This window comes from Sesamum indicum, linkage group LG2 (assembly GCF_000512975.1).
Source record: "Sesamum indicum cultivar Zhongzhi No. 13 linkage group LG2, S_indicum_v1.0, whole genome shotgun sequence".
NCBI lineage: Eukaryota > Viridiplantae > Streptophyta > Magnoliopsida > Lamiales > Pedaliaceae > Sesamum > Sesamum indicum.
The window spans coordinates 7,651,694-7,664,211 of NC_026146.1; the positions used below are offsets into that span (position 1 = coordinate 7,651,694).

The 12,518-nt window shown below is 32.9% G+C and overlaps 2 protein-coding genes across 3 annotated transcripts; both read right to left on the minus strand.

Annotated features, from left to right (window-relative positions):
• Positions 1,807 to 3,114, minus strand: LOC105155856 (putative F-box protein At3g25750). Its single transcript, XM_011071840.2, has one exon. It carries the CDS (start codon positions 3,095 to 3,097, stop codon positions 1,925 to 1,927), a length of 1,173 nt encoding a protein of 390 aa, XP_011070142.1. The 5' UTR covers positions 3,098 to 3,114; the 3' UTR covers positions 1,807 to 1,924.
• On the minus strand, positions 7,269 to 10,686 carry LOC105155570 (agamous-like MADS-box protein AGL104). 2 transcript variants are annotated; one of them, XM_011071460.2, is made up of 11 exons: positions 10,037 to 10,686; positions 9,867 to 9,920; positions 9,690 to 9,705; positions 9,531 to 9,595; positions 8,719 to 8,746; positions 8,574 to 8,635; positions 8,340 to 8,439; positions 8,196 to 8,243; positions 7,892 to 8,034; positions 7,622 to 7,803; positions 7,269 to 7,455 (listed from the first exon to the last, which is right to left on the minus strand). In XM_011071460.2, the coding sequence occupies exons 1-11, from the start codon at positions 10,219 to 10,221 to the stop codon at positions 7,361 to 7,363; spliced, it is 978 nt and encodes a 325-aa protein (XP_011069762.1). In that variant the 5' UTR covers positions 10,222 to 10,686; the 3' UTR covers positions 7,269 to 7,360. The 2 variants fall into 2 exon arrangements, with proteins under 2 accessions (XP_011069762.1, XP_011069761.1); XM_011071459.2 differs by having other exon boundaries at positions 8,719 to 8,749.

Sequence of the window (12,518 nt, forward strand, 5' to 3'; positions counted from 1 at the left end):
GTAATTTGGTTTTGTAATTAAAAGAAAATTACAATTTAGGATAAAATTCAGTCAACTTCATTGGGATCTCCGATTTAATTGGATCATATGCAAATTACATACAAATTTTCAGTTAAATTGGTCTAAGAAGTCCTCATATTGCAAATTTCTAAAAGTTATGAAACGAAATTGCAAAAATTAATTCGTGCAAAACCAAAAATGTCATTCTCTAAATTTTTGAAGTAAGAGCAATAAACTATTATTAATTGCAATAAATTGATTACAATTATTCCTACCGGATATCAATATCTAACAAAGACTATTACAACAATCGTACTCTAAGCAATAATATCAACACTTACTATTCAAAAGACACAACATCCTACACATAAAACGGGTATTCAAACCCATTACTTCTAAGATCATGGGCCTCAACATCGCAAATTGAACTAATTTTTTTTTTTTTTAACACCCGAAGGTGGGGAAAGCTTTTCGGGGTCCCCATCTCTTCTTCATTGAAATTTAATTAACAGTCATCGCTACATCATTACTGCAATAAAATCATAAAAAGAGGAGTACGACTCCTTTACATTGTAACAATTTCTTCCAGCGCCATCATATTTTGTGTTTCTGCTGCCATCTTCTTTTGATTTGCTTTGTCCGAATTCTTGGACCACAAGAGTTGCTCCTTTGTTTCATCACTCGATTTTTCTCGTCCGAATTCTTGAATAGGTAATCCGATTGCTCGTCCACTGGGAATTGATTTCTGGGCAGTTTGGTCGGAGTGGCCAGCTCCTATAACAGCTACTCTGCAGATTCTGTAACAACGGGGTTGCAATTGGTCAAACAGATTGGATCGCAAATCTTCAAAGACCTGGCATTGAACTAAACTTTATTGTTGTCATTCCTAAATTATAGAACTGGAATTGCATATTTCCTTATTACAATTTAAAGCACCGCACAAAATATTATGCTCACAGTCCTATTCCTTTGTATTATTCATTAATTTGAAAAACTATTTATGAGTAACCAAAAAGTTTGTAATAGTTATTTTAATTTGAAACGGCAATATTAATTCCTGATTACAATAACCTCTCCACTAATCTTGATCTAATGAAAAGAGCAAGTGGTACACTTCATGATTCCTAATGCTTCATCAACGAGCACATTACCTTTTTATATAAGTAGGTAAATTGCTTCATTTTAAAAATTATAGGGGGTAAATTATTGTATTTTAAAAAATTACAGGAAGATAAATCTCTATTTATTTTTCATAAGGGACTAATTTGCTCATTGCAATATCACAAGGGGGTTAGTTGTATTTTTTCCAAAAATAATACATCAATCCACTGCCAGTAGTCAAGAGCGTGAAAAGTAGATACCACGATGCAATTTCACTCCCTTTGACTTTTTTGGCTTTCGACATGATGTTAAGTAGCTCTGCTAAAAATTGAATCTTTGGCAGACGTACTCGTATCTAGGGGTTGGCATAGGTCGGGTATTTTGGGTTTGGATAGTTCCAATTGAGTACCCAAAATTTTGAGTAATTAAAATAACTACTCAATTCGATCTCGATTCGAAGTCTATAGGTACACAACTTTTGATTGGATACCCAATAGTCGGGTGCATAGATACCCGACTTACTTTTTTGTTCAAGATTTTGTTATAGTTTTAGTTTTAATGCCAAAATGCTCTTGATCTCATATATTGAAAAAATCTCTCAATTTTTTTAGGGTAATTACGTTTTGTCATTCGAATTATATTCATTTTTACAATTTGCTTCGACTTTTTTTTTTTTTTTTGTGACAACTTACTATTTCACTTTTAGAATGATGTTAAATCTGCTTTACAACGAGAAGGATTAACCATGGTATTACTGGACATTTTCTTTGACTACGAATAATGACAGGAAATACAGTTCATCAATAAGAGTACATAAACTCAATCACTCCAGATCCAATATCGGCTCATTCCATATTAAAGATTCTTGAATTTTAGCATTAGTTTCAAAAGCTGGTGAAATGTTCCCACTTTCCATGTTAAAAACCCACCACTGATCATAAACTCTGTGATGAGAAAAGTATATGCAGTTCTTCTTGCACCCCACTTTGCTTGCAGTGACCCCCATACAGCATTCATCCTCCAGAAATAATGTTCTATCCCCAAGATTTTCCACTTCCACCCACGAAAGCTTGGGAATATCAAGCCTGAAAACCTCAACGTCCTCCACATGATCAATCGATTTTCTGGATATAAGGAAAACCAGCAATATTTCTCCACATGATTCAACCAAATACTCCCTGAATTGCCTTGACACTTTAGAGGGTACTGCCCTGCTTCCCCCAATTGCTGTGATTCTAAAACAGGAATCAGTATCCTCTATTACTGCAAGACTCCCCTGCAAGCTCAACGCGTAAAATTTTCCGTGGAATCCAATGGCATTAATGAACTGCATGTTTTGGCTGGGAGCATAAGGTTCCTTAACTGTGCAGTTTTGTATAGTCCATGACATTTCATGCTTACCCCATCTAAAGAATGCAAAAGCCGGGGAACAAGCGCCAGTTAGCACCAGTACGTTGCAGCCCTTGCGATCATCTGTAGGCGATGATAGGGTGCACATTTTGAAAGCAAGATTACGGTCCCAGGCCGGAAGGTAACGGTAACATCCTCTAGCAGGCTCCCATAAGCATAAATCAGCTGTATTTTCTCCCATAACCACTAGCTCTCCATGAGAATGTCCCTTGAAATATATTCCAGGGTACCATTTCTTATACGATCTTCTCTTATAGTAGCTATAGGGGCACTCTTCATGGAATGAGATTTCTATGGAATGCTGACGCCCACTTTTCTGATGCTCGGTGCACTTCTTTCCAGTGATTTCCACAAGCTGTGGCCACCGAGCTCGAGCCTTGCCGTCATTGCTGTAGCATTGCCGAGAGGCTGATCTCCATGACTTGATGACACCACCAAAAGACGTGATGTTTTGCATCAGATTTGGTTCCCTTGCTAACATGCCAATGAGCTGGCGAGGAAGATTTGGCCATAACTTTGGATTAGAAGTGGTTTGCTCTCCACTTGAAGGCTGATTTCTGATCTTTTTTGCTGTTTTCTGAGCCATTCTTGAGCTTGATTGGAGGGTTTGGGATGTTGAAATGCTGCAGCGTAATGGCCCGGGCTTAAATTAATAGCTTCAGCCGTGGCCTCCAAGCTTTAGGCACCTTAGTTTGCATTATTAAAGTATCGGAGGAGGAATTGTTCAATGTCAAATAACATGATCATGAGCTTGAGGTGCAAGAATCAAGAAACAAGATTTAAGTCAATTATTAAGTTAGTTTTACTTGGCCTTCCACTTCAAGGAAACAGTCTGGGACCTCTTTCGGAATAAATTATACAGACTCATAATTAACTTTTTTCGTGCAAATTTAAACATTTCGAAACGCTTTAACTATAGTTATAGTTTCTTTTAGGATAATTCGGACAAAATGTATAAAACTTTCTGGATTTTAAAAAATCGGTTAAAAATTTAGTTTTGTTTAAAAAATAAGCCAAAAATCCCCTTGTGTTTATTAAGCGTAGCTCAATCGCCCCCTTCGTTAAATCTAACTAATAGTATTAATTTTTTTTAGAAAATAACCGTTATACCCTTATTTAATATATATTATTTTTTATTTTAATGACCGTTGGATCTTCATTGATCAAATATTGATTGTTAGATCTAATCAATAATCTCAACCTTTAGATTTTAAAAAAATCAAATATTGATTGTTAGATCTAATCAATAATCTCAACCTTTAGATTTTAAAAAAAATGAAAGGTTTAGACTCAACAAATTATTTAACTTATATTATATATAAATAATTTAAATTAAAAAAATATATTATTATTATATATATAAAAAAATCACCCCACCCCACCCCAACCCACCCCCTTACCCCTACTGCCACTGGCCGATCGTTGAAAAACTACATCGGCGCGTCTTTCGTCACGACCACCACTGTTCGACTTGCTGTCTCACGACTGGTCCAGCAATGGTGCGCGTGTCTTGAAATTCCCCCGGACGCCCCGCCACGGCCCTCTTGAAATCCGTTGTTTCGCCCAACATTTTGCGGCCACCTTCTCTCTAAAATTCCGGCGCTGTCACCGCGAGTCGCCGGCTGCCGCACATACTATTCGACCCCCCTTGATGAGGCAAACATTTTCCCTCAAACAATTTGGGATTTCATCAATCATAGACGCTGGGCTACCACTACGAGCGCCGAAGCTTATCGTCGTCGATTTGCCGTCACCAGAGTAACCCACCACCAATCGCTTCACCTCCTCCTTGCGAATCGAATGAGCCCCCTCCCACCAATTTTCGTCAACTCTATACATGCATAAAATTGCGTTGCCGTTCCTCGATTGTCTGACGATCATTTGCAGGCGGAGAACCACTGTTGGCCTCACCTCGCCAGGGTGAACATGCCTCTCCAATCAGAAGTGGCCATCGGAGCCTCGACGAAATTGGCCGATTTTTTTAAGTTTTTTAATTAATTTTAATTATATTAATTAAAATATACTTCAATTAATTAAGAGTATTTTAAATAATTACAATAATTAAGTATTTTTAGCTAATTAAGAATAATTATAATAATAATAATTATTGTAATTAAATATATATTTTAATTAATTAAAAATAATTTTAGATTTAAGAATTAACAATTATAAAATTGTTTGAAATTAAAATATAATATAATTTAATATTTAATATTAAATAAATTAAATATAATTTAATATTTTAATATAAATTATAAAAAAAATAAAAAATGGCATTTTAGTTAAAAATACCTAATAAAAAGGTCAAAAACAATTAAAAAATAATCCCACATACACAAAGAGCGCGTGTAATGCACCTTCCGTTAAATACTAACGGAATGAGTGTTTGTTGCTGAGTTTTACAAAACACAGGGGAGTTTTTAGCTTATTATTAAAACATAAAGGGGCTTTTAGCTAACTTTTTAACACACATAGGGTTTTTATGCATTTTGTTTGGGATAATTATACTCCCCTCCAGTGGGTTTGGTGTAATTTTTTGTGGTTTGAAAAAATGACATCCAACACCTCTGAGATTTGCTTCCATTTAATAAATAAACCCCTCAATTAGACAAAATTTATTGAATTTACTGATATTAACAAAAATTTCGAAAAAAAATCTTATTTACTCCCGATTGACTTATTACTGATTTATTGTATGTCACATAAATATTCTTATAACCAAATTACCTCATACATTTTCATGCATTAATGAATATGAGGAAGTATATTTTCACTGTTATAACGAGAGTTTAGTTGAAAAAAGCTTGTTTGACCTGCAATAAGTGAACAATAAGTTAGTAATAAGTCAATTAAGGGTAAGTATCAACTTTCATTTAGTTTTTTTATCAATATCAACAAATTCAGTGAATTTTGACTAATAAAGGGACTTCTTTGTTAGCCAAAAGTAAATTTTAGGAGTGCCAAATATAATTTTTCAACAACATAAAATTTAGATGTAATTAGACTAAATTTCAAAAGAGAGAAGTGTAATTATCCTTTTATTTTATTGTTATTAAAATAATCTTCTTGTTTGTTAGTTTCTGGTGCGTTGAATCTTGGCTACCTCAAAACCCGTAGCTACCACTCAACTGATCAGTGTAGAAGAAAGGAAGGAGAAAAGGCAGCAAGTCTAGTTCCCTTGTAAATTAAGGTTATTTTTTAATCTTGATATATTTTTTTTAAAAAAAAATAAGGCACCTTAATTTTCCTAAATATTATATTTTTTCACTAAAATCTAGTTAAATATTAATGTATAACATTATTAAAGGTTAATAGCAGCACTGCAGAAAAGAATATTTTGACATCCCAAATTCTACTACTTTCAAAAAACTTTGATACCTTTTTGGTATTTTGTAGTTTTTTGGTATGTTATTTTTTTATTTTTTAAATTATCTGGCTACAAATAAAGGGTTTGTTGGGCTTATTATTTTATATTATAAAAAAATAAAATTATTTTAATATATTTAAAATAATTAATGTAATATTAATAACGGTCAGCGACTCTACCAATTTTTTTTTTAATTTTTCGCTTGGACTATAAGTTGTGGACCACTCCGCGACTCCATATTTTTCTTTTTTATTTAATTAATTATATTATATACTTATATAATAATTTTAAAGTTACAAATTGTAATTAATAATAACTTTTAATTTATTCCATAATATTTAATGAATAGTTAATAATTTACTAATTATAATAAATAATAATTGTATTTTTATTACCTTTTAGAATTATTAATTTTAATAATTAATTACCTATAATTAACAATACCTATACAAAATTTATTAATAAAAAAAATATGGTCAACTGTTACACCGTATACAGAGTCTTTCAATAGAAGGCTCTGATACCATGTAGAACTCTCAAGTTCGAGCGAGAAAACAACATCTCCATTCTCAAATCAGTATGGTGAAAGATTAATAATCATTTATCATGAAAATACAATGAGAGGCTAATATAAATACAACAAGAAGGAATCTAGCTAACCGACTGCTGACTAACCAAATCTACAGATACCCAAAAACAGAAACAAAAAATATAAAAGAAAAGATAAAAGAGCGAAACTGTACAAAAAAGACAAAACTGAGGTATTGAGGTCGCCGGCAACCTACAGAATCGAGGTTGTTCGTGACTAGTAAGGTAGCGATGCGACCTCGGACTCGCTTTGTTCACAAAAAGCTTATCCAAATACCCTTTAGACCAATGTAGGAAACGTTTAATTTCAAATTGATCCGTTCTCTTTACCATACTTTGACCATCCCGAACCCATTCTGCCTCGTTCTCCAAAAGATGTGGAATTATGTTAAGAAATAAAATTTCTGACAACATAAAAACATATAATCTTCACATAATTGAATTTCTATTACAAATTTTTCAAAATCATGGACTCTTGAGTTATCCCCATCTCTGCACCTTTTAACAATCCGACTTTTAACTATTTTTTGACTAGTTCGTAATTCTAACATTTTCGTGCTAACCCCAATCTTTTCTTTGATCCCTATATCTCATCTTAGTTAAGGGTCTTTCAAGATTATCCCGTTATTGACTCGTTTATTTTTTTTAAAATAACTTTTTAAAACAGACCGCATATATATTTTACATTATCCCTATTTTGTTCAAGAAGTTTCATTTTAAACCTAACTTGTTATATTAAATAAAACAAAAAAAAAATACAATTCTAATCACTATATCACATTGAGCAAAGGAGAAAAACAAGTTGAAAAACTTGAAAGACCTCATTATTGCAATATATCCAAAGAGTCATTAAAAGATCTTATTTGGGTACACTTAAATATTAATGTTGAAATCTCAAATATGGTCTTGATTGACAGGTGTGAGCTGAGATAGAAACTGTTCAAGAAGCGCTCGTTCTCTGGGCTGCGCCGTCGGGAAAGGATCATTTCCTGTCAAAATCAAATAGTAGGCCAAAATCACACATGACACATCTCACTTTGTAGAAAAAAAATATAGTATATGCAACAATCATTCATAACTTTTTACACACAAGTGTCAGCATTCATCAGTAGCCCATACTACAAATGATCAAATATAGTGAATCAGGTGACAAACCTGCTGGATACAATTCGGCCCACGGCGAAAGATTGACATCGATCACCTGCCCAAACTCAGGTCGCTGCGCATCGTCTTCCATGCTCCTGCTCGGACTCAAATGATTGTGCACGTGCACGCTAGGTGCATGAACAAGCGTCAGGGACTGTTGTAGAATGCCATCAATACGTTGGGGCTGATCCCTACAAACCAACAATCAAAATCCTTCGTTACATAGTTTTGTACCATTTGTTTTCCTAAGTACACTAAACTGTAGATGTGAAAGAAAACCTAAGTGGAAGCAGTCCATTCGAGTCCAAGAAATTGAGGATTTGGACTTGCGGATCCCTTTGCGGCAGCCAGTCCAATACATTATCTGGATTTCGGGCGGCCAAGACATTTATATCCGTAGCCTCCGAACCCAAATTCATCACCTGAAATGCGAAAAAAGATGAAATTTTAGCTCATCATTGAACTCAAAATTGTCGAAACATTTACTCAAACTTCATATAATTCTAGTCCCAATTATGAGGTTTATTCAATTTATCGATACCAAACGATATACGAATAAATCCATTTTCAAAATCTAAGCAACCTGTGACGTTTGTGCAGCAGGGGAATTGTACTGGTCCTGAAGAACATGCTGTGGATAAAACATCACTCGTTAGCGCGACACAAGTTGATAGATATCTCGCTATAAACAATACCGTAGACAACAATTTGACGGGATGAAACTTGCCTTGCGCACCCTGACCTGCTTCAGGTTCTCTTCAAGAACTTGCTCCCTATATTCAGCCTCACACAACGAAATGATTTCAGACGGATCGACTTCATATATCCTACATGAAAATTCATTTTCTCCCCATGTTCATTCACATAACTTAGTAATTTTGTGAGTTGCAACAAACAGGAATTCCAATTAATGAACTAGATATATGCTAATCAAATCACACACACATATATGTATATGTACCTTAGTTTTTTCTCCATATCCTCAAGCTGGCACTTGCACTTGAGCATTTCTTGCTGAATCTCCTACATTTGGACACCGTTTCGGATCATTTCTATACGATAATCGTGCAAAAAACAATGCGACACGTTCAGGCAAAGAAACGCACCTCGACTTGAGAATCGTTCATGCCGGGACTGCTGCATACCATTGCAATAAGAAAACAAAAAGTAGGTGAAGCAAACACTGAAAAAGATTCAAAATATTACCTAGTACAAGTCCAAAATTACAAATACGGTTAAATGCAATTTACCTTCTTTCCTATGAAAAATAAAATAGTAATTACTTTATGTGTTATAAAAAATAAAGTAAAATACCTCCTCATGCGTTTCGCGAATTACATGACCGTTTTTTAATTCAAGATTTAAAATGATACTTATATACGTAGTTAAAGATGGTTGGATCTTGATTTCAATTTAAAATCCAAATTTAACTAATAAATCAATGAACTACATTTCATCTCATTCGAATCAACAATTTATAACTAAAAATAATTAAAATATATAATTAAAATTGAATATATATTTAAATATTTCTAGAAATATATATATATATTTAAATATATCTAATATATGTATATATAGAAAGAGAAAGAGAGAGAGAGAGAGAGAGAGAGAGAGAGAGAGCGGGGGGAGAGGGCGGGGGGGGGTGGGCGGCGGCTGCCGGCGGTCGGGTAAGATGGAGAAGGTGGTTATATGTATATATATATATTATTTTTATAAATAATATACGTAATAATATATAAATAATATATAATATTTTTATTAATTAAAAATCATCCCAGTCTTGAAGTGCGCATGTAATGCACTTATGGATATCTTTCCCAATTTCTTATAACACAAAGCATTAAATTGCTAATTTTTTTCAATATTTGCATTTTTGCCTTAGGAAAAAGTATGAAATTGAGGGATGGTTCTCTACCTGGTAGCCGCCTGATAATTTCTGTCTGCCTCAGATTTCAACTTCCCAAGAGCCCTTTGTAGATACTGCAACACAAATAAATGCACTAAATCTTCATTAATTAACCATAATTCACTCCAGCACAAGACAAATCTGCTAAGTATCATATGAACATGTTACCTCTTGGTTTTGTAGCCTTTGTAGTTGCATGGATGGAGACATGACAAAGAACACAAAATTCAAAAATAAAAAACAAAAACAATAAAATCAAATTGTCAACTTAATTAAATATAGCAATTATTTCTCCAACAATTACTATAATCCAAACTTAAATTCTTTAATTATATACATATATACCTTCCTCGTTCATGCTCTGGAAGATTCACGTATCTTGCCATAATCTCTTCGATACTTCAACAAAACAAACAAGCAAAAAGAAATTTATTTTTTCCCCTAATAATTTAACAAAAGAGAGAGAGAAATCAAGTAATAATTCAATTTTTGAATTTTCTTGAATGAAAACCAACCTTCTGTTTCCTGAGAAGATGCTAACTCTGCCTGAAGGGGAAAACATGATGAGAGCAACATCAACATCACAAAGTACAGAAAGCTCATAGGCTTTCTTGATTAGTCCATTTCTCCTCTTGGAGAAAGTGACCTGCCTGTTTGTTGTATTCTCAATCTTCTTGATCTGGAGTTTCACCCTCCCCATGATTTATTCCTCTAAAACAGGCCCACAAATTCAACCCTGCTGCGGATTACAAACAAACATACAACAGACAGAAGCAAGAACTGTGTATAACAACTACTGAAATACACAATCGGACTGAAAAGCAAAGATAAGAGAGATGGATGAGATGTAGAGGGAGGTGGTGATGATGAGGGGATGGTTTTTGGCGCTGTCAGGCCGATGTGCAGAAAGGTGACGGGAGAAAGAGAGAGAGAGAGTGATGGCGGTGTGGTGTGTGTTTTGGTGGGGGAGAGTAGTTGGTTAGGGTCATGGAAAGGAAGCAGCAGGTTTAGGCCACGTACTCGGCGGGCTGTTAATGTTCTGCTGCTAGCTATAAAGAGCTTTCTTCAACCCGAATCATACGTAGTAGTAAGAGGAGGTGGTGAGGTGGTTTGAGGTTTTGAATTTTGATGTCAAAAAATTACGTTCATGGTAATCTGTGCGTCTCTAGAAAACTTGGGCTGGGAAGATGGGGTTGTATCATTGGTTTCATGCACGTGGCGTCCGCTCAGGGTTTTCGCTGCCGTGGATTGGCTCCTGTGTGTTTACTGGGACGTGTAGGTGAGTTGTAACCTGTTAATTAAAGGGATAATTACAGTCTCGTCTTCATGATGTTTAGTGTAATTATATTTAAATTTTTTATGATTTGAAAAAATTACACTAGCATACCTAAAGTTTGTTAAGTATAATAAATAAGTTCCTCTATTAGTTAAAATTCTTCGAATTTGTTGATATTAACAAGAAAATTAGAAAAAAAATTATTCTTATCTCTAATTGACTTATTACTGATTTTTTTATGATCAAATTACCTTTATATGTTTTCATGGATTAATGCATGTGAGGAACTATACATTCGCCACTATAAAGGTAATTTAGACGAAAAAATTGTTTGACCTGCAATTAGTTAGTAATAAGTCAATCGAAGGTAAATATCAATTTTTATTTAGTTTTTTTTAAAGCAGCAAATTCAGTTAATTTTGACTAATAAAGAGACTTATTTGTTAGATGAAAGTAAACATCAGGGGTGTTAGATGTAATTTCTTAAATTGTACGGAGTCTAAGTGTAATTACACTATACCTCAGGGGAGGGGAGTGATTACCCTTAATTAAATTATGCAGGGGGCATTTTGAATACTTTTTCCATTTTTTTTAAAAAAATGGTAATATGCAATCACTTTTCTTAAAATTTAGCATAATTATAAATACGTTATTGTTGTTTTAAAAACTATAAACATCCTCTTAAGTTTAATGTTTGTATAATGAGCCCATTACGTGAGTCTATGTTAAGTTTTCATTTAATTTTTTATGGTTAATTGATGAAAATGTCATTTTGTATTATAAATTATAATTTTATATACTTTTTAAAATTTTTCAAAATGCTTTTATGAATTAATATTGTCTATGGAATATTTATTACCCATTCTTCAAATTTTTTATATTTTCTAAAATACTTTTTATTTATTGAAAAATATCAATAAGTGTAAAGACGTAAAGTAGTAATATCCACTTCACTATTTATAGTTCCATAATTATTTTTAATTTGAAAAAGGTATTTAATTATAATTTTTCAAATAACAAGAGGTATTCGTAATTATACCAAACTTTAGAGAAGGTAATTATAATTTACCCTATTTAATTTAATAGAATCGGTAATTACATCATTACATCGATATTTTGATAAATCGAGCAATTAAACGATAAATTATTTAGATTTAATATATTGATATACCTAAGTATTATAAAATAATAAATCAAAATAAATTCATACAAAATGAAACGAACACATACACGTCTAGTGAGACTCAAAACCCATTACTTTGAACTAGTTGGTTGGCGCTTCACTTCATCTACTAGGTTAAGACACTATGGGTATGTACAACTTATACTTTTCTTGTGATTAATTTGCAAAGGAAGTTGTATGTTTAGTTACAGTGAAGATTAAAAATGACCGAAAATAAAAGTAAAAAGTGGAACAAATATGAAGTTTACGTGTTTTGAGAAAATAATATATTTGTAATTTTACCAGTAAATTATAGAAGTTGGTAATGAACTACTTATAAATTTTAATTTTTAAATCAATTTAATTTAAACAGTTCAAAAGCACAGCGACTTGTTAATAAAAACTTAATTCAAGTGTTTTCCATATGCTAAATTAAACTAAAGGAAGGTATTTGAAAACACAACTTCTATTTGTTCTCTTTTCAAATTAAGTTAAAATAAGCTAAAAGCTATAAGTTGGTGAAAATATAATTATTGTCACATAAGACATTTTGTAAATA

What these genes read in the sequence shown, in the direction of transcription:
- LOC105155856 (XM_011071840.2), bottom strand. Translation starts at nt 3,097, where the DNA reads ATGGCTCAGAAAACAGCAAAAAAGATCAGAAATCAGCCTTCAAGTGGA.
- LOC105155570 (XM_011071459.2), bottom strand. Translation starts at nt 10,221, where the DNA reads ATGGGGAGGGTGAAACTCCAGATCAAGAAGATTGAGAATACAACAAAC. An exon ending in AATTATCAGGCGGCTACCAG is followed by an intron (nt 8,750 to 9,530) that starts GTAGAGAACCAT and finishes AATGGTATGCAG; the next exon opens with CAGTCCCGGCATGAACGATT. An exon ending in CTGCTGCACAAACGTCACAG is followed by an intron (nt 8,035 to 8,195) that starts GTTGCTTAGATT and finishes TTCGCATTTCAG; the next exon opens with GTGATGAATTTGGGTTCGGA.